The sequence below is a fragment of the Miniopterus schreibersii genome, assembly GCF_964146895.1.
Source record: "Miniopterus schreibersii genome assembly, chromosome: 13".
Classification (NCBI taxonomy): domain Eukaryota; kingdom Metazoa; phylum Chordata; class Mammalia; order Chiroptera; family Miniopteridae; genus Miniopterus; species Miniopterus schreibersii.
The window spans coordinates 52,279,018-52,302,520 of NC_138113.1; the positions used below are offsets into that span (position 1 = coordinate 52,279,018).

The window sequence follows — 23,503 nt, forward strand, 5'->3', positions numbered from 1 at the left end:
AAAACCAACACAACAAAAGCTAGTGGGATAGCCACAATGCAGATGCAGGTCTGTATCTCCAGAAACTCATACGTGATCAACCTTAATGTGATGCAGCCCCAGATAGAGAAGCCTGGTTTCCAGGTGCAGGTTAACACTGAAAAGTCATGACATCTTGGGCAATTGCTTCTTCTCACTTAGCCTGTTTCCTCAAAGATAAAATGAGAGGCCAGACTAGACATTTAAGATCACTTACAAAGCTGCTGCACAACTCTATGCACTAAAAGCATTATCTACAGCAAACAAAATTTGAAGACTATTTCCAAAGTTTGTGAGAGAAAGCAAAGCAGGTCATATCACACCCAATATTATGGATAAAAAAACTAAAGCAGCCCTGACCGGTTTGGCTCAGTGGATAGAGCCTCAGCCGGCAGACTAAAGAGTCCCCGATTCAATTCCGGCCAAGGCCATGTACCTCAGTTGCAGGCTCCGGACCCAGTCCGGAATGTGTAGGAGGCAACCAATCAATATGTCTCTCTCACATTGATGTTTCTCTCCCTTCCTCTCTCTCTCCCTCTCCACCTTCCGCTCTCTCTAAAAAACAAAGAAAAAAATATCCTCAGTGAGGATTAAAAAATAAAAGCTAAAGCAGAAAAAAAATGTAAATGAAAAACAAAATACACACACACATGCACACACCTCATATATCCTGATTATCTAAAAAGTACAATGTCTTATATACGTAACAGGCACTAAATTCAAGAAGCTTAAAGTCATGGAATGCAAAGTACTTAAAGCAAATATTGTCTGAGTTATGGCCGATATAAAACATGTGGTATAAGAGAAAACACAGTGAACTGGAGATCAAAAGTCCTGAGTTTGGTTTGGTTTGGTTCTGCCATAATTAGCTGGGTGGCATTAAGATGTTTTCTACTCTCTTAGTCCTTAATAAGAGTCAAATGCATGACTGAAGCAAATGGCCTCTAAGGTTCCTTTCACACCTAAACTATTATGAATCTATTTAGCTTCCAGATAATTTTCTATTTATCACTGGCTCATATTCCATTATAAGTAGGTTCCATCAGATCAAATGTCCACCACAGAAAACAAGACCTGTATTACAAAACCAACTCTATAACTCATGAAGTCAGTAAGAATGCTTTGACATGGGCAAAATAAACTCTCTCTTATGATGTGTAATACCAGAACCCCTGCTCAGCTGAGTTTATCCCATATAATGGAAGTTCTGTATCTGATAGTATTATATGCTAATAATATTTGTGAGTAAAAGGCGAAGATTTAAAGGGTCTTCACTTCTATTATTCCCTCGACAAGCAATATTATCAACATCATTTTTATATATAAGTATCCATTACATATTTGTGTATCTATATGTATGCATCATCACATATCCTAAATGGCCTACATCAACTCCCAAAATGTCTATTTAAAGTACCAGCACAGGAGATCTAAGACATTTTGAAAAAAAGTGTAACTAATCTATTCTATTTATTTATGGCTTCACTACTGAGGCTAGGCAGCAGTTTGAAACATGACACATGAACAAGATGCTCAGAAAACCTCCTCTATAGCAAAGCAATTTGGTAGTCATTTTTACTAGCAATAATCCTAAATATCTGATAGAAATTTAAGATTAGTTACCAGTTTCCTTAAACCATTATATTTAACAAAATATGACTTTAAAGAGATACACTATACTTGGCATCTCCTGTTATAGAGTGAGTGCTCTCATACATGTTTACTAAACAAAATAAGGGTAAATTTTTGCACATAACAATAACTTGATAATATTATTTCCTATAGGCAGTAGACACTTAGGTGTGTCCATTCTGGTAAATAATATACATGTCAATCTTATTAAAAAACATTTACCTCTTTATAGAGCAAAATAAAAAACTGTAATTTTATAACCATAAGCAGGTAAAAAGAACTGAGGGAAAAAATTAACATTAATTTAGCACCTATTTATCTCACTTAATTCTCACCACCAGTGATTCCAATACAGGAATTCAACAGTATAGTCTTAGCAAAACTTCTGAGATTAATTTCATTTCAACAGTATGCTTGCAAAAGCAAGTCAAGCATTTTTGACAATCATCTGGATAACCATTTCCATATTAAGCACTGCCACAAAATTTCAGCACCCAGTTTGGGTTATGAAGGTGCTGGTGCTGTTTTCATGCACTTCCTTTATTTTATTTATTTATTTATTTTTTAAATATATCTTTATTGATTTCAGAGAGAGGAAGGGAGAGGGAGAGAGAGAGATAGAAATATCAATGATGAGAGAGTCACTGATCGGCTGCAGCCCACAACACAGGCATGTGCCCTGACCGGGAATCGAACCCCGATTGCCTGGATCCTAGGTTGACGCTCAACCGCTGAGCCACACCTGGCCGGGCTCATGTACTTCCTTTAAATGTCATGGGCTTGTCAACATATGGTTGCTGGCACCAATTCATTGCCAACAGTAATACCCAATTTGGGGCGAGGTGAGGAAGGAAACTATTCAGTGCCAACAGTTCAACTGTGATACAACATGGCTGTAGAACAGCTCAACAGTGTTACACCGCAATTATGACAAAGCTGGACTATGATACAGCATGGCTGTGAGGAGACCTGGGGCATAGAGGCCCTGGGGCAAGGCCCCTCTCTGACTAGACAGCTCTAATCCTCTTGGTTCTGCACTAGTCGGCCAGGGAAACACAGTTTTCAGTCTTCTGTGGAGAGAGAAAGTGCGGAGCCAGAGCTGACTTAGAGAGAAGACTTAAATAGAGCTGACTTAAATAGAGAGAAGGCCCTGCCCTTTGTTCCTGACTGGTCCATCCTCATGCAAACAAGGACTCCAAATCCTGGCAGTTTGGTCCAAAAGGCACTGTCCTGATTGGTCAGAATGGAGCAGCTCTGATTGGTCAATGAAGATGCCGACAGGGATATAGCCGCACAGCTCCACCTGGATGGGAAAGCCTAGGTCCTATTGGTTGAAATACTATTTCAGGAATTCCTTTACAAGGGCTGGCTCAGATGAGAGAAACACAGGCAGGCAGTTCAGTGCAGGCTTCTCCCTGAAGTGCAGTTTGCATGAGACGCCCCTGTTTGGAAACAGCAGCTAGGCTCTACTTTTAATTTTGAACCCAGTTGGCCACCAGGAGTCTTTTTTTTTTTTTTTAAGCAGGAGTTCTTCTTGATAGGTAATTTCTTTTTCAGGTCCACATACTACTGTGGTCTATACATACAATAGTATATTTTTCAGCCTTAAAAAGGAAGCAAACTCTAATACATGCTACAACCTGGATGAACCTCGAGCACAATATGCTAAGTAGGATAAGCTATTCACAAATAGCATATGATTCTACTTCTTTGAGGTATCTAGAGTAGTCAAATTCATAGTTACAGAAATTAGAACGGCCAGAGAGAACTAGACAGTTACTTAATGGGTATAGAGTTTCGGTTTTGCAAGACAGAAAGGCTCTGGGGACTGCAAAACAAGGTAAATATAGTTAACACTAATAAACTGTACACTTAAAAATGGTTAAAGTTGTAAAATTTATGTTACGTGTAATTTGCCATAATTAAAGATTTTTAAAAACACATTTGGACAGGCATTCCAAACATAAAAGAATATGCAATGTGCCAGTTAGTACCACAATTACATTGTGAGCAACAAAACAATGTCAGTCACATGTTAGTATTAACTTGAATTTTACTGTGTTTGTAATTTTATCCACATTTAATTTTCAATTCTGCAAAACCCATAATCATAAAAGCTTGATAAAATGTTATTACTACTATTACTACTACTTTAAAGATGCTTGTGAAAATTAAATAGGTTAAAATCTTATCGCTGTTAAGAAGAGATAAGCTAGTAAATAAAAAGACCTGAAATTAAAATCCAAGCCTTGTTTCCTGATCCCATGTTTATTCTCCAACTTACTACCTCTCAATTAATAAAAAATTCTATATTCTGCACTTCAGAAAAAAGTTTTTGGGGGAAAAGAAATCAAAAATAAAAGGGAGCCACCTGCAGAATAAAAAGTATCATATTAACCCTTGAATCAGCACACATTCAACTTTTCCAACCTTTTAAAAACTTTGATACTCTAACTTGAGAACAAATTTGGTACATGAAAACTTTCTAGAAATATTTCAGCAAAAGTGAAATGCTGAGGTTTTCTCATTGTATCATTTTAAGCCAAAATTCTTAGCTCCTTCAGCATCCTGTATGAGGTTTTGTAAAGCAGATCAATTTCAAATAAAAGTACTGTAATACAGCAACATTTTCAAATTTTAATAAACATAAAACCAAGCTCTATAACTTACCTTACACCTTGAACAAAAGAAAGTTTCCTCTTTCTTTTCTACATACACTTGTAACATGTATCCTTTCTTGACAGAACACAAGATCCAGTGAAGAACTGATTAATAAGAAAATACTTTTCACTTAAAACTATTTCTCACTGAATAATTTAAGAGACTTACAAATATCTTAGAAAGAAAGCTTTGCAGACCTGTAACAATGTATCGCCTAAGGACAATGGGCAGTACCTCAGCAAATAAAATACCGAGAGTACTGATTCAAGAAGCGCTGACTACTCCACTGAAAGGAAGGTGGGTGAGTGCTGCCAGATTGTCTTCTCAGCCAATTCTGTGTATTTCAATGCAAGACTTGATTAAGAACACAGGTAGATATGCTTCTTGGGCAACAGAATGTGGAAAGTTGTTAATTTGTGAGAGACAAGTTATCTTGGTCAAAAAATGAGAAAAATCTAACTGAACATTAATTAAGGTTCCACATTTTATTTAAAAACTGTACCATTTTAGGATGTAGAACTGATACAATGGCAACAAAGGAAAAAGAAATCTCAAATGACTAAGCTAAATAAATGTCTTTTCCTTTATTTTATTTTATTTGGCTCTACCTCCTCCTTCAAAACAGCTACCTCAAATAATGCATAAGTATGGAAGGAAGGAAAAGGTGGAGACAGTTCTGCTCCACTTCAAGTAGGTCAGACTATGCACTTCAAATATTTGATTCCATTTATGATTAAATATATGCGAGACCCTGACCAACTTCATTAGAGAAGCACAGTAAAAATCAACCAGGATTAATCCTGTATAGACCTCAAGCTAAGTCATATTGGCAAATAAGCATTTACTGATGTTCAGTCGTGCAAAACACCAAAGGATACAAATTAAGAAACTGCTCTGTCCTAATGAAGAAGACAGATGGAAATATTTAAACCAAGGACTTTCAATGTTTTTAAATAGTAGAACCCTCATTTCAAATGAACTCTTACAATAAACCCCAAAATACCAAGCAAATAAAAGTATTAGTATAAAGTTTATTATGAAAGTTCAATTAGTGACCTATACTCATTGCCATTTTGCATTTCAGCATAGTACTAAGAAAATCCTGACTCACATACATGAGAACTATAAACATTTGCAACTATTTAAAAGAAGCTACATATATTCTAAGGTCTATGTAAAAACTACTTAACCTGACAGCGAAAGGTAAATAACATATTTGAGTATTTGTTACTCAAATAGGCAGGAGGCAGCCAATCAATGTCGCTCTCACACTGATGTTTCTCTTTCTCTTCCCTCCTCTCTCTGAAAACCAATAAAAAATCTTTTTTAAAATACTGTAATTTTAAGACTGAGAGAACTTTTAAGGCATTTTTGAACTCAAGTTAATGTCCAATTCAAAACAACCAGCAACTTTAATCAGGCATCCAATAGAATGTATTACTTATGATATCTGAAGATGGAAACCTTACTTTAATCACAAATATATCCTCAGTACACATTTTCAAGTATCCCACTTAAAACTTGGTGAGGATTCCACAAATTATTATTATTTTAAACATACCTTTATTGATTTCAGAGAAAGGAAAAGAGAGGGAGAGAGAGATAGAAACATCAATGATGAGAGAGTCATTGATCGGCTGCCTCCTGCACGCCCCCGACTGGGGATCAAGCCCGCAACCCGGGCATGTGCCCTGACCAGGAATCGAACCCCAATCGCCTGCATCCTCATCCTATGTCGATGCTCAACCGCTGAGCCACACCCGGCCAGCCCACAAATTATTTTTAACACAAAATGAATAATATGATACATCAGGAAAAAATTCTGTGGAAACAGAGAACTGAAAAACATTTGATTGAGCTTGAACCTAAAACTAAGTAGTATTTTTACATTAAGATAAGCGGATGAAAGATGAACAAAGCTGTTAGGGGGCTAGGAAAAGATGTGGCCATAGTGTTCAAAGTACACTTTCAAACTGAGAATATAACCTAGGTTTGGAGGGCTGTAGAGTGAATTAGCATGAATATCACACTGAGAAGACATGACAGGGTTTGAATTTATGCTGGGGAGTCTCAGAGAAAGCTGCAGACATTAGCTCACTGGCTTGCCTCTCCAGACAAGTAGACCACCGCTGGAGTCATTTCAAGAGGCTCAGTGGTGTCCTATTTATCAATAATACCAAAGAAGGCATCACACAGACAATGACCAATTTAAAGGCTTAAAGTTCCTTTCAACCCTTACTACTTCAATCTTAAACAAGGGGCGGTCAAATCATTCATTTACATATTGTCTCTGGCTGCTTTGGGGCCACACGAGCAGAGTTGAGTAGCTGCAATAGAGAGTACATGACCCACAAAGCTCTGGATCTGTACAGAAAGTATGTCAACACTTGATCTGAAATATAGCCAAAGATTACCACTCTAGGAAACCTAAAACAAAATATTTGTTTTAAATATTTTTCTTATCCACCATTTCAGATACTGCTCAGAGTGGATAGGGCAGGTTATACTGCCGTAACGTATGACTTCAAAATCTCAGTGACTTACAACAAAGGTTTATTTTTCACTCAGGAAACACGTCTACCCTGTGCTCTTCAATGTCCATGGAGCCACACACTGGGGTCCAGGCTACTGGCGCTACCTCTACCTAAAGCACAAACTGGCTTTTAAAGCTTGATCCCCAAAGTGATACACTATACCATTTCTGCTCACATTACGTCAACATGGCCAAGCCTGACTTCAACAAGTAGGGAAGTATAATGCTCTCCCAGAGAGAGCAGACAGATTTTAGAGAAAAAAATAAAAATAAAATATACAGTTCTCCACATAGTGTATCTGGAAAAACTTACGTAATTTTTTTTCCTTATTTCTGCAACCTATTTTATCAGTAGCATATTTCAACACCAACGTCTTAAGCCTAAAATCAAAAAGATCAAAGGGTCTAATGTAGTTTCATGTTTTCCAAGACAATACTAAAGCTCAGAACTATTTAAAGGCTTTTCTCTATTCTACTAAAACATGTCTCGAAAAAAATACTTTGGAAATAAATAGAAGAAAATACATCACTCACAGTTCTGTGCCCAAAGAGAGGGAGCACTAGGATATATTTGCCTCCAGCATTTTTTTCCTGTACTTTTCTTCTTACCCTTTTTCATTTACCAAAAATTTTTCTGCATTACAAATTATCCAGTTTATATTGTTGTTTTAAGTCACCTTGTAAATGGTATAATCTATAACTAAATTTCCATTCTTATACAACACTTTGCTTTTAAATAAAACAATGTGATGAAATTAACTTTTATATAAACCTTATACTAGGTGGCCAATTAGTCTTATTGTCTTAGAATGGACTCTTAGAAGAATTATTGCGTCAAAGGTTGTAAGCATATTAATTAAAGCCTCTTCATCTATTTCATAAACTGCCATTTTCCTACGAAAATCTACCATTATACTACTCTCACTCCAACAATTTTATCCATCCATGCTTGTATTAGGTATAAGCAAGTAATAATTTTTTTAAATAAACAAACTTTGCAAAAAAACCTATCATGGTTCATTATGTATTTCTTTATTAGTGAAGTTGAACCTATTTCCATGTTTGTTACCCAGCTCTATTTCCTGAAATAGACTGTTTCTGAAATTTATCTTTTAATCAATTGGAATCTTAGTTTTATTTCCCATTATTTTGAGGGATAAGCTTTTACCCAGCCATCCAATTTGTTGCAACAAATCATACTGAATAATCCCATCCTTTCCCCCTCTGATTTACAGAAAAAGCCTTTATAACTTAAAATATTTAATGTGATGCTGAAGTGCTAGGTTGTTCTAAATGTTTTATAAATATTAACTCATTTAATTTATAACAGATACATATATACAGATACCAAGTTTAACTATACAATTTATATATATATATATATAAAATGTCTTTTTAAGCTTCTCTAAGCCACCTGCCTGTTTTTTTGCCAGTTCGTTTTAACTGCTTACAGCCGTCTATAATGGGTTTTGAGGTGTCAGAGCTCGTTCTTCTCCCCCTACTGTTCTTTTTCATCATTGTCTTAGCCAGTCCCACCTGCTTTTTAAGGTAGACTATTGTGGGGGAAATAAAATGTAAACCAAATAATTTTCTGTAGCAAGTTGGCTAGTGGCAAATGGCACTAACGAGGATGAAAGTGTTGGGCTTGAAGAACCCTCACTACTTCACTAAAAGGATTCTGACACTGTAAATCCTCAAACACTTAGCAGACGTTCTTACATAAAATAATGTGTTCCTTAATGAAGGCACTCTAAGATACTAAGTATCTTCTGAATCCAGTTTAAAATTATATTCCACAACACGCCTACCGTGACTTTCACAGGACATACTGAGACTATTCTGTATGCCACGAAATTTTGGGATTACCTAAAACAAACCACAGTAACAGACAATTTTGCATAGTAAAAGTAAAAGGTGCATATCAAACACAAGGCCATGCTTCAGGCCTAATGCTCTGCAAGTGAAATTGCACAGTAAAGGCCACTGCATAATACCAAAGAGCTACATGACAATCACTTTCACATCTCCAGGAACAGCTAGCTTATAAAGAGTTTTGCTCATCTGGTTTAAACAAATTCTATCAACAATATTTAAATCTTGTACAAAGCTTTCCTTAATAGGTCTCTATTGAGAAAACATTCATTTTGTCACCATTTCATTCGGCATTATCTAAAGAACTTGATTAAATATTGGCTGTGCTACATACATGGCAGAAAAAAGCCAAATGGCTACCTATACCTCTCCTTTGGCCCTATAGTAGCAATATCCTCCATTTTTTCATTTGAGTCTCATAATCCTACAAATTAGAAAAGATAATTTAGCATAGTTACTGATGAGCAAACAGAAAAACTCAGTGACTTGTCTGTAATCACACAGCTACCGTGCAAACCCTTCTGTCTTCTGACTCCCATCCACTACTCTTCCTCCTCTAGACTCCTTTCTTCCCTAACTGCCTCAGACGTACCACATTCAACTACAAGCCACAACAAAACAAAAACTGGAGAAAAGTTTTGAAGGCCTAGGGAGCACATTTTTGAGTAACAGGTATATATATACCTATCAGACACTGGCAAAATTACAGTGGGGGGCATAAATTAATATAGTAAGTCTCTCCCATTTGGAAGGTTAATTCCTACATCCCTGATATATAAGGTCAGTCTTACAGGAAATGGAAGGAGATATGTATATATTCATAGAAAGTAATTCCCAGGAGGCATCCATTTCCAAAAAACTAGACTCAGCAGCATTAAATAGACTCTTTTCCTAAATCACCACATTCATATGCTCAGAAAACACCAATATAAGGTTAAATTTTCAAACAAATCCTTATCACTTGTAATGTAAGTCTGTTACACTTGTATACAGTCCCTTGTCGATTCTATAAATTCAGTAAGCCTAAATGTGGCCCCATTTCTTAACTAAAAACTATAGCCTCACCCAGCCGGGCGTGGCTCAGCGGTTGAGCGTCGACCTAGGATCCAGGAGATTGGGGTTCAATTCCCGGTCAGGGCACATGCCCGGGTTGCAGGCTGCAGCCAATCAATGACTCTCTCATCACTGATGTTTCTTTCTCTCTCTCTCCCTCTCTCCCTTCCTCTCTCTGAAATCAATAAAGATATATTTTAAAACACACACACAAACAAAAAACTATAGACTCAAGAAGACTGAGTTTAATTAGCATGAGTGAAACTATATCAATATTTTCATTTAAAATATTTTAACATTCTGACATATGTGTCTATTCATCCTAATGAATAAAAACCCTGTTATTCATCCATTCCCTTGTCTAACATTCATTGAGCAGCACACAATATAAGGGCCAGGGAAGATTCTAGGCCCTTGGGACACAGCAATGACAAGATTCACATCTGTGCTCCACAAAATTTTTACTCCACTGGGCAGACAGAAAATAAGTCAGATTAATAATACCATTTCAGGTACAAATAAGTCCTATGAAGAAAATAAACCTGGATGGGCGTTAGAAAAGCCACTGCTGGGCAAGGTACACCTATTTTAGGTAAGGTGGTCAGGGATAGTCTTTTGGAGGAGACAACATATGAGCAGAGATCGAATGATGAAAAGACCCAGGGAAGGCAGAAAGAACAGCAAATTTAGGGTCCTACGGTGTTATCTCTGATCCATGTTTGGCTAGGGGCTACTAATAAAATGGGCTGACTCCAAAAAACTAAGTACCCAAGTAAGACCGGACAAAACAAGACAAAATGTAGGGGTCAAAATAAGTGTCTCTAGCAACAATGCTATGAAATTTAAATACTATAGAATTGCTTAGACAGGGGAAGGAGGCAAAATCTAATTTAATCTGGGTCTTACTGGGTGAATATAACTCCAGTTCACAGAAATGAGGGAACGAGCTTTTCATCAAAGGCAAAAGCACAAACAGAAGCACAGAAATGGGAAAGTACAAAGACAAACCTAAATCATCAGATAAGCACGTTGATTAAAATTAAGGAATATATAGGTGAAAATGTAGGTCAGAATTAGGACAAGAATGCCTTTAGTCATTTCCATCAGAAAACACTTATTTATCCAAGCCCAGCTAAAAAAGTCAATTCCTCTATAAAGGACCCACTTGAACTCTTGAAGGCAATTACCACTCTTCAGTGTTGCCACCCATCCGTTTCCTCTCCTCGCATCTAACTCCCAGAGATTACTTATTCATCACAAAACCCACATGTCCCATCAACCACCACCTCTGTTCAAACACAGTTCCTAAAACACAAGCAACATACAAAATACATCTGTTCAATCAACTATAATAGAGTAAAATGAGATGGAAGGTCCATAGGCTGGAAAACCCAACATAATAAAGATGTCAATTCTCCCTAAATAAATCTATAGGTTAAAGTAATTCCTATTAAATCCCAGCTAGGTATTTATTTTGTAGAAGAAGACGAGCTTATTCTAAAATTTCTATGGGAAGGCACAGGCTCTGGAACAGCTGAAACACTCTTGACAAGAATAAAATGGAGATAATCACTCTCACTGTGCAGATATGTGGTGTTGGTGAAGACAGACACACACTGATGGAATAAAACGAGAACCTAGATAGAGACAGACCCAAATACGCCCAACTGATTTGTGACAAAAGTGCAAAAGTAATCCAATGGAGAAACACAGCTTTTTCAACAAATGGTGCTATGGCAACTAGATATCCACAGGCCACACACACAAAAAATTAACTCAAACATAAAACTATAAAATTTTTAGAAAAAAAATTTTTTTGGAATCTAGTGCTAAGTAGGCTTTTGACTTGAAAGCACAATCCATAAAAAGAAATACTGACAAACTGGACCTAATCAAAATGAAAAACTTCTGCTCTGCGGAAGACCACGTGAAGATGCCAAAAGACATACTCCTCACTGGAAGAAAATATTTGCAAACCACATATCTGACAAAGGAGTAGTACCTAGAATACATAAAGAACTCTCAAAACTCAACAGTAAAAAACAATCCAATCAGAAAATAGGCAAAAGATGGGTACAGACATTTTACTGAAGAGGATATACAGGTGGCACATAAACATCATCAGCCATCAGGCAAATGCAAATTAGAAGTGCAATGAGATACTACTACACATCTGTTAGAATACCTAAATTAATTAAAACAAAAAAAAACGATGGTGAGGATGCATAGCAATTGTTATACAAAATAAAACCACAATGAGGTATCACTACTAAAATGTTTAAAATAAAGTACACTAAATACTGACAAGGATGCAGAGAAACTGGATCACTCAGATTGCTAGTGGGAATGTAAAATAGTATAGTCGCTTGAGAAAGTTTGTCAATTTCTTTAAAAAAGTAAACATGCGTCCTAGCCAGTTTTGCTCAATGGTTAGAGCATTGGCCTGTGGACTGAAGAGTCCCTGGTTTGATTCAGGCCAAGGGCACATATCTCAGTTGCAGGCTCAATCCCGGGGCAGGATAGGGGCACATGTGGGAGGCAACCAATCAATGTGTCTCTTTCATATCGGTGTTTCTATCTCTGTTTCTCCCTTCCACTCTCTCTGAAAAGCAATAGAAAAAATATCCTCGGGTGAGGATTTAAAAAAAAAAAAAGTAAACATGCAATCACATGACCCAGCAACCGCACTCGAATGTACACAAGCGTTCGTTCACAGCCAAAACCAGGAAATAACCCATATGCTCTTAAACAGGTAAATGGTTAACAAACTGTGGAACATCCAAATGATGGAAGACAACTCAGCAATAAAAAGGAAAAAAACTACTGATACATACGACGACTTGGATGACTCTCCAGAGTATTGTGCTCAGTAAAAAAAGCCAATCCCAAAAGGTTACATACTGTACATTCTATTCACATAATATCCTGAAATGAAAAAGCACAGAAATGAAGTCCAGGTCAGTCGTTGCCGGGGGTAAGAGGGACTGAAAGCAGAAGGGAAGGAAGTAGATGTGGATAAGAAGGGAAACATGAAGATCCTTGTGGTGTGAAAATGTTCTATATTTTGACTGTATCAAGGTCAATTTCCTGGTTGATACTGTACTATGGTTTGTAAGATGTTTCCATTGGGAGAAACTGGGCAAAGGGTTCATGGGCTCTGTGTTCTTTCGTAAAGCTGCATGTGATTCTACAATTATCTCAAAAATTTTTTAATTAAAAAAAAAAGGATGGAAGACAAAGAAGTTAACCTTAACAGGGAAAAGATGCTTTGGGGGGGAATGGGTTGACAGAGGCAAGAGTATCCAAAAGGCAGAGGATCTTATCTCTAAGCTCAAGTTCAGTGCTAAGTGGGTTGGAAGAAATAAGGGTTATCAGAGAAGCTCAGATGGCAGAATTGGGAGCTTTAAAAGAATCAAGAAAACTTGGAATATTAAAGTCTGCAGGGTGCATGATTAAGAAGAATTAACAATAAAACAGCATTTCTTATTAGTCTTACTGCATCCAAAGCACTATTCTTCACTTGCTAATTCATTACACAGGTTGTTAATTCTGTTTTATCTATAAAGCTGCAAAGTATTTACCAAAACAGAGTATTTTCCTAAAAAAATTCTATCACCACAATTTGCATGTCCCTATGAAATTCTACATGATGCAACTTTACTTGTAAAACTATAATGTAATCCTAACAACAAGAGTAAAAATTAATATTATTTCTATCCTAAAGAAAGGGATAGTGATAATAATAGGTCCAAAAAAATGGGTTCAAAGAGAAAATGTCTTATGGTCACACAAAAATCAGTGACAAAAGTAATTAGAATTCCAGACTCTCAACTGTGGTAGTGATTACTACAGTACTTATTTTTTCACTCACACACACAAAATCTCTTTTTCTTCCTCTTCTGAGAATAAGGGTGCCCTTGCAAATTGGGGACTTCCATAACTGGCTAATGTAACAAGCAACGTAATTTCTTTTTGTTAACATTTTTAATCTTTTATAATGCATCTCAGGAAGGTCTGTAGAGCTTGAATGTTCCAGAATACCTACGTAGAAAAGATACATGTGAACGTTTCCAAAGCTGCACCAACAATTCATTTTGAGACTAAATTCATGCCTTATAAAACTCAACCAGGCAAAGGTTATCAGTTAACTAAAACTTAACTTTAAAATTCAACAAATATTTCCTGAGTGGTTAGACCCAGTCACTGTAGAGGTACCAAGGATACAGTAGTAATGAAAACAGGAAAATGTGGCTCTTGCTCTTGTCTAATAAACGGGAAACTACAGTAAGATCTTATAAATGCTAAGATGCAGACAAATACAAGGAGCCACAGCCCCCCAAAGGAGCATGAAAAGTCAGCTACACCAGTAAGAAGACAATCAGACAACCAAAGGGAAGTGATGTCTAAACAGAGACCTTAAAGATAAGCAAGAATCAGCCAGTTGAGAAGTGGAGACGAAAAAATCTAAGAGGTGGACACAAATATCTACAGCCATTCATGTAAAGAAATACACTTAAGTGATCTTAATAGGAAAGAAATCCTGAAGAGAATGAAGAGAAACTTTAGCAGGAATATCTGACAGCCAGGAGACAAGTGGTAACTGTTTTTGCAGATCAGAGAAAGCTAAAATCTAAGCTGGCTGTGCGGAAGTCCAGAAGAGGCTGCTTGGTGCTAGTGAAACCAAGAGATAGTCATGAAATAGGGGCACAGGGCACCTCCAAAAGTGGGCATGTGGATAGGTGGTAAAACAAGAAGTTCACAGTTGAAATTCTGTGTAAGAGACTGATTAGAATTCCAGATCTCCTCTCCCACTCACAAAGAATACTATCTTGCCCCTTCCAGATACTGAACTCAATGACAAGAGGTGTAACAGAGAAGCGATATAGGAGATAAAAAAAATAGGGAGATTAAATAAAATTCTACTTTCTAAATGGAGAGGTATGGCGCTTTCCTTTCCCCTTGACAACCAAAATGCTGGCAGCTGGATTTACACCCTTCTCTAAGCAAGATTCTGCGAAATCTGACACATACACCACCCTCCTCCTCCACCAGCCCCAAAGGACCTACAGATAATTATAGTGGGAGATTCACATAGGAGGTGGCCTTACAAGATCCCTCTATATTGAAGCTCACAGTTTACAAGCCCCACACACATGGGATGAGCTTCCAATCAGCTGTATAAGCAAGACCACTATTTTTAATTTTAAATCTCATTTTACTGTTTTAAAAGTGTGTTTTTACTGACTTTGGAGAGAGAGGAAGGGAGAGGGAGAGATGGATAAAAATATTGGTAAGAGAGACACATCAATTGGCTGCTCCTGCATGCCCCCTGCTGGGGACTGAGCCCAAGCATGTGCCCTAACTTGGAACTGAACTGTCAACCTCTTGGTGCACGGAGGAGGCTCAACCAACTGAGCCACACTAGCCAGATTCATTTGACTTTTTAAAACTAGGTACTTTAATAAAAATTAAAATAAAAGACAATGGTAGGGGATTTTATTTTTATCATTTTTATATACAACATAATTAAAAACAAGTTAAAACAAGTCACTCTCAATCCTAATAAAAGTGCAGCCAAAAGAGAGTACCTAAAAAGTAGAAAGTACTCAACCTGTATATCCATTAACATAGATGGCAACTCCACTAAAAATTGTCGATGAAGTTCCATCCTTCTGCATAGCAGCATCTGATCGAAACTGTTCCTCCAATTTCTGGACCTTGGCAGCCATATATCCACCCTAGAATTAAAGAAAAGGTAAACACTAATCACAAAAGTTATATTTTCTCCCTTTTTTTTTAAAAGAAACTTCTATTTAAAAATAAATAAAAGGACCTTATTCTGTGCCAGTGACCAAGGTATAATGATGACAAAGGTGTAATTATAAACGTGAACCAGAGGCAAGGCAGGTCAAAAGAGATTTTTCCCTCTCTTGACTCAATTTTTAATAATTCTTTAACATTTTTATAATAATTAGTTATTTTAAAATGTTTTAATGCCACAAAATATTGTTATCTATAAAATAAAGCAAAAGTTACACCAAAGTTTAAACCAGTTAAACTTTAACACGTGGTCAATAAGTATATACTTTAGATGGGCTTCCACTATCTTTTATGCATAGGAAGCTTAAAATTAATAACTTCAAGTAAAATGAAGCGGTTCAACAAAACAGTACAGTTCTCCATACATGTAGATAGGAATACAATAAACGATTCAGTGACTAAATTCTGGATCTAATCAACCTATTTAACAGTAGTACTAATTTTCAATAGATAACAGGAACCTCAAAAAAGAATATAAAAACATTATTTTCCCTACACACCTTTACAAATCTAAAAAGTGTAGCTGAATTCAGCTATACTTTTCCCGAATATTGAAATAATTAAGCTTAATTGATGTAAATTATCAATTAAGTCTCTACTGATTTATCTAGATTGATAAAGAATATCAATTAGGTCTTTAAAAGAAAGCTGTAGATATGCAGAAGTGATACACATTTTTTTCAAAATGGAAATGACTTCATTGTTTTTGATTACACAAAATATTACATGCTCATTGTCAAAAATATTTTTTTTAATATAAAGAAGGAACTTTAAATTAGTTATGATCCCATTCACTGTTAACATTTCGGGATCTTATTTTCAAAGTTTATGTCTATGCCTCAGAGCATAGCAGTTTAACAAAAACAGGATCATATATATATCAATATTCCTTTATAACACAATAACCTTTAAGTCAAGGCCATTCACTAGATTAAGAAATATAAAGTTAAATAATGGTTGCAGTGTTCCACTGTATAGAGATTATTTAACCAATTCCCTATTATTGGATAGCTATGTTTTCCTGTTTCTCAGTATTATTAGCAATGCTGCAATAAGATTATCATACAATAAATTTTGTGCACTAGAATATTTATTTCCTCAGGATAAAATTCCTGCAAGTTTAGGGGTTAAAGTTGAGCTTTCAATACATTGCGAAAACTCAGAGTTGGTATCTAAAGTGATTTACAACTTAGAAAATGCCTTAAAACCAATTACAAGCTATAAGAAGAATGAAAATACAATATAATTATTTTTATTTGTTTAAAACCCACCCATTTTTCCCAGCCATCATTTTCAGCTCGCCTCCTCCATCCACCTCGTCTCATGGTGGAGCTTCTGTATTAGGGAAAAAATTTAAAAAAGAGTAAATTTTATAACATAATCTACTAATTGATTTTACTTCAGTATCAAGAAAAATGAGAAATTCAAATACAAATGTTTAATTCATTAGAGTTGAAAGTATAATACTGAGTGAAGAAACTTTTTCCAAAGCTATCGTTCTTCTGCTTCAAAAGTGACATTTGTTCCTAAAAACACCCTCCTAACAGGTAACTATGAGATTTTTAATTGTAACTACTTTAAATTAAACAGGAAAAACTTTTAGGCATTCCTGAGCACCAATCCTAACACCTACTTACATAAAACATCAACAAATCTGACTAACATGGTTTTGATTATTTGTTAACAATTAATTAGTGTTAACAGAACCTAAGAAAACATATTCCTTCATGAACCCACCTAAAATATGGCTCTTAAACTCCGTCCTTGCTATTGCATACTGGGTACTTAGAGTGCATGCACAGTGTATTTCATCTGTTATGCAAAAAGCTCCCAAAAAAAGGTCAAGTAAAACAATACATCTAGGGTAGCGATTTTCAACCGCTGTGCCACAAAAAAAAAAAAAAAAAATTTTTAAATCCTCACCAAAGGACAGGCTGGGAGGGAGGGAGGGAGGGAGGGGAGAGACAGAGAAGCATTCATGAGAAACATTGGATGCCTTCAGCATATGCCCTGACTGGAGATCGAACCCATAACCCAAGTATGTGCCCTGACCAGGAATCAAACCAGCAACCTTTTGGTGCATGGGATGCCATTCAACCAACTGAGCCACTTTGGCCAGACCACAAGATTTTTTAAAACATGCAATACCTGACTATTAAGTCAGCTGCACTCCCCTCTTTTCCCTTAGATTGTAAAATTAAAAAGTGACAAAGCCAACACAATAGGGGTCTGGTGTGAATCAAAATTATACCTATTTTTTTTGTTAGATTGGCAAAATATGTATTTTCTGGTGTGCTGTAGAATTTTAGTAATTAGTTTATGTGTGCCATGAGATGAAAAGGCTGAAAATCGCTGACTTAGGGGATTTGACACAGAAAGATTATTACTGATACTAGGAAATCTGGCATTTTCTTTAAGGCAACACTTGTCCATCTGTACTATAAAATCACCAAATGACAGCTTAGTGGCAAGCAAGGTATAATATGACTCCTAAGCCTGGCTGGTGCAGCTCAGTGGTTGAGGGTTGACCCATGCACCAAGAGGTGACTGGTTCCATTCCTGGTCAGGGCACATGCCTGGGTTGCGGGCTCAATTCCCAGTAGGGAACGTGCAGGAGGCAACTGATCAATAGTTCTCTCTCTCTCTCTCTCTCTACCCCTCTCCTTCCTCGTCTCTAAAATTCAATAAAAACATTTTTTTAAATATTAGAAAAAATAAAATGATTCCTAAGTCAAAGCATAAGTCTAACCCTAAACGGCTACATCTTGAGACATGACTGCATTATCCTTCATAAGATTAACATGATTTCCACTTAGGCATTTTTTTCTTCTAGTAACTATATGTAGGTTAACATCAAAAGGCTACCATATGTCACTAGAGCACCCTTATACATTATCCAAGTCAAATCAGCTTTGATATGGTTTATAAGATTCTGTTATTGAGTAACATCTTAGAACATGACAGTAGATATTTTCTTTCAAATATTTCTATTCTTGGTATATTTCAGGATGTATAGTTTCTCCTTGCTAACACTTATATTATGAATTTTTACTGTCCACTTTTAAAGGGTACCGAAAAGATATGCAGAGATATGCTCAGAGGGTTATGTCCAAAGAGCTCTGAGAACAGGAGGCATAGTGATTAACCCTGATTAGGGGTTGTTGGTGCTGAGAGAGAGTTGAGTTTTGTTTTTTCAAGTCTGACAAAGGCACGGCTACCCAATGTTCATCATGAGTCCCAGAACTGCTATATTTGCTCTGCTAAATGCTTGTTTTCAAGAGGCTCACTGTATCTAGTCCCTCAAGACTTTTCCCCGTATCTTAAAGGAATCTGGGAAATGTATTAACACATAGTTCTTGACTTCATATAACCTGAATCCATATATCTACTCTAACAAATAAAGAGAGTTTGGGAGTTCTGGCTATTAGGTTAAGGATGCATACTCACAAAAATTAATGCAACAATCTGATAAATGAGACAAATTTTAAAAATACAATATATTTTTAGTTTAATTCATTTGCCCAATCATTTATGATCTACTGGATATCCACTGAGAAAGGCCAATATGAAAATCCTTATTGAAGGTTTAATGAGGACAGACAAATATGAAACAGAGCCATAATAAACAAAACACACGAACAGATTTTAAAGGTTCTTTCCCCATTCCAGAGAAAATAAAACTATCCCAGGCAAATATTTAAAGCTTTGACAAGTGAAAGGAATGAAGGACTTAAAATTGTAATTTCATCATTTCCACTAATTTGACCCATGTACAACAAACTCCTATTGGTCCAGGATTAAAATAATACCCAAAAAAAGGAAAAGGGAACAAGAAACCTGTTTCATTTTATACATTCAAATTCTACTTGAGGAAATTCCATAACAAATAGTAAACTGGACACTCTGGGCCAACCTTCCTGCTGAGGAAGAGGAGAACTACACAAAACACTGTTTTTTAAAAATTGCTTCAAGGCATAGAAGGCCTAGCAAATAATGAAATACTGGGCCAAGATTTAGAAGATGACAGAGGACAACTGCCACTTCATGTTACCTTTCCCCCACAAACTGGGACAGCTTTTCCCTGAGGGCATTTGGCAATTCCAGAAGAATGGCTGAGAAGACGGACGATAATTTTGAAAAAAACAAACAGAGCAGTACTAAGGGAACAGAAGTTGGATTCAAAGGTCTTCCAAGGATATATAAATCTGCACACTTGGGAAGAGGACCATAAGAGTAAGAGTAAGCTGAAAGTAGGCCGACCACGCTTTGCAGAACATGTTCGCCGCCACAGATTATTTCTATCTCTGCAAACAGATTAAGGGGATCCCGGACTGCTGGTGCCGTAGCATCTGGTGAAGAAAATGTAAATCCTCAGTGGAAAATGACTACATCCTAAACTTCACACGCTCATACAAACAATCTTGCAAATATAATGTATGGCACACAAACAAAAATAAACAGGCACACAAAGAAGATCACATGAGTGAGAACCAATGGAAACAACAAAATAAACAGATCCACAGACACTCCAAATACTGAATTTAACAAAGACAGACTCTGGGTAAAAAACTAGAAAGTATACAAAGTAACTAAATGGCAACTCTAGAATTGAAAGATACATACCAGAAATAGATGAGCAAATTAATAGATAAGAGCAAATAAAGAACAGCTGAAGATAAGTAACAAGAAAAGATCCAGATAAAACAGTGGAACAAAAGGATATAGAACATGGGAGGAAAAGAGATAAAGAGGATATTTAAGAAGGTCTAACTTAAGTAATTTGGGAGGAAAAAAGAAGAAAAACAAGTTATATTTGAAGACATTATGACTAAAACATTATAAAACAGATTAAAGATATCAAGCCACAAATTCAAGAAGCCCAGTGAGCCCCTGGGGGGAAAAAATACAAATCTATACCTAGACATATAATAGAAGTATGAAAAACTAAAGACAAAAAAGTCTTAAAAGCTGCCGTGAGTGGGGAGAACAGAGTGATTCCATTCAAAATACTCAAAAGGGCAGAAATTAAACAGACAGTTGTCTTTCCAAAAGAAATTATAATAGTTAGAAGACAACAGTTCTGGAAAAAACCCCTATTAACTTATAATTCTGCACCCAGAAAACAGTCAGTTAAGAATAAAGGCATTTCACGCAACTAAAAACAAGTAAATGGCACTAGTAAACTTGCACTAAAGGAAAGCCTAAAGGATATCCCTCAGGTGGAAGGCAAATTCTCTTACAGAAAATAAAACAAAAAATGAAAGGCAAACAGTAAAATATCTGGATACATCAATGTTAAATAATGACTGAATAAAAATACAATACTGACAATCAGTTATTGTTTGTAGGATAATATACAGTATCAGTGAATCAAAAGATTATGAAAAAAGACTATGGGTAATGGGAGCTGTTTTTTTTCTAGTCAATGCTCTGTCACTAACTGGTTTCACTGATCTCTGGGAAATCTTCACTTCTTGGATCTCAATTACTGTATCATCTGGGTCTCTTCCTATAAGAGGTTTGGGTAGATTACTACTGAAGTTCTGTCAACTTAAAAAAGATAAACTAAGAAAAGCTTGAATTACACAAACTGAGTTTATTCGGGAATAGAGGAAGAATTGCATGCTGTAGCAAGCTACAGGTGAGGCTGTTGGGGTGGGGGGGCTGTATTTATTGGCAAGGAGTGTAAAAAGGGGGAACTTCAGCTAGAGTCTAAGCAGTAAGTTCATTGGCTTGAGGATGGGGAGGGCGTCTTGCAGATATTCATTGGTCTGGGTCTTCTGTAAATCAGGCATTTACAGGAAATCAGTCTCTCAGTTCTCAAGTTCATACATTCATGAGATTCTCCATGTCATATCCTCCCATTCATTGAAATCCTTTCACAGTTCTCTTTGGTGCTCTATACAAGACACACTGAAAAACTATTTTCAGAAACAAAATAAAAAAAATAAAACTACTATATCCACATTCGTTAGCAATGTATTTCAATTTCAGAACTTTGACTATCTATGTACAATGTTGTTCTACATTTCTTTATTTATTTATGCAGACCCCTTTTACTTATTCCAGAAAGAATTAAGGCAACTTGTTCTATCAAATTCATTTAAATAATCTATGTATAGGCTAAGATGGCCTATAACAATAAATTAGGGGTAAAAACCTAACTGTAAATCTGGCCTTACTGAACACTATGAATGGCAACTTATCAGCCCTGTCACTGCTGGATGACATCAATTGTATAACTTTCTTTTATCAGACGGTGAGTGCTAAACAGTTCAGTATATAGGTGTAGATTACATTTTGTAGCACAGCTAATTATGTCATCTAAGAAATAATTCAGAGATCATGTATAGGAGAACCCACACTAGAACGCACAGATCAAAGCTAATGGAATACTACTATGTGTAAAGCACCATACTACACTAGGCACTATTGAGAAAAATGAAAAATACACACTTCTGTACGCATTCTACAATTTAACAAACTAAAAAGAAATGAGCACCGATCAAGGAAATACTAGCCTTACAAATAAACTTAAGGGAAAGATTTTAGGCAGGAAGAGTAGGGGGAAAAACCAGCAAACCCTAGAGCATAAAGCAAACTACATCACCCAGATCTATAATCTTGGTCAAGAGCAGTAACAGATCACCCTGGTGTGCAGCAAAGCTACCTGACAACCTGAACTGCACAGCCAAATAAAAGGGAGACTCAGGTGACATGATGTAAACAGTAAGTAGATTTATCATACTTATGTTGATATGTATATAGCATCAAAGACTGTTCATACTTCATTCATTTCGATGAGTAATGTCCCTAGTATACCCCAATATATCAATATTCATATCAACTTGCATACTTAATCTTTTTATTTCTATTTTAAAATGGTGTTCCAAAAATTCACAATGGAATCCTGTGTTTAACAGACAGCAATATGATAGACACTCCCTCCTCAAAAGTGGCACAGACAAGATTAGATTAGCAAATGATAGATACTTTTCGTGCTAACAAGGTAGAATTATGTAGAAATCATTTAAAGGGTTCTAAAGACTATGGTACTTCCTTGGTACTGTGAAATCAGGAAGTAACTAACATAAAACCCTGTTCTTGGAAACTGGTATTCCATAAGTAAAGGCTTATGTTTCTGCTAACCAGTAAGAATCTTTGAAAAGGGAGCTTTGTCAATTGCCTTCCAGTTTTCAGATAAAATTCTTATAGACTGGGTTCCCAGTCTAATCCCACAGTGCTTGATGGCCTTGAGGAAAGAGACCAACATTTCTGAAACTTCTTATCCAGCAGTGTTACAGCAGAAGCCAACTAATGGGTTTAAAAAAAAAAAATAGTTAAAAAAATGGATGAAGTACGAATACATGTATGCCAAAGTACACTTATCTTTAGCACTTAGGATATGCCCTCGATAAACATGAGCACCTTTTATATGAATATTATACCAATGCTAGATCAGAGTAGAATCAAATGAGATCACATTATGTGGAAACCCTCTGAAGATTATAAAGTACTCAACAATGTTATTTTAAATAACTTACCCATGGTCTACGACATAATGGAAAGAATAACAGACAAGCCCAGCCGGGCGTGGCTCAGCGGTTGAGTGTCGACCTAGGATCCAGGCGATCGGGGTTCAATTCCCAGTCAGGGCACATGCCCGGGTTGCGGGCTGCAGCCGATCAATGACTCTCTCATCACTGATGTTTCTCTCTCTCTCTCTCCCTCTCCCTTCCTCTGTCTGAAATCAATAAAGATATGTTTAAAAAAAAAAAAAAAAGAATAGACTAGTGACATAAAATCTGGGCTCTAATCCCAGTTCTACCCCTGCCTAGGTATATGATTTGGGTTGAGTCCAACAACACTGAGGTTCTCATCTCAACAAAACAGTTACATTGATTAGCACTCAGA

General features: G+C 36.4%; 1 protein-coding gene across 4 annotated transcripts in view; it reads right to left on the reverse strand.

The window, feature by feature from the left end:
- Positions 1–23,503, reverse strand: part of REV1 (REV1 DNA directed polymerase) — a 95,430-nt gene that overhangs the window by 50,966 nt on the left and 20,961 nt on the right. For all 4 annotated transcript variants that reach the window (XM_081156955.1, XM_081156956.1, XM_081156953.1 and 1 more), the window contains exons 2-3: positions 16,861–16,924; positions 15,381–15,507 (exon numbers count right to left, since the gene is read on the reverse strand). In XM_081156955.1, coding sequence (XP_081013081.1) covers positions 15,381–15,507; positions 16,861–16,914 — 181 coding nt within the window. In that variant the 5' untranslated portion in view covers positions 16,915–16,924. The remainder of the gene's footprint in view (positions 1–15,380; positions 15,508–16,860; positions 16,925–23,503) is intronic.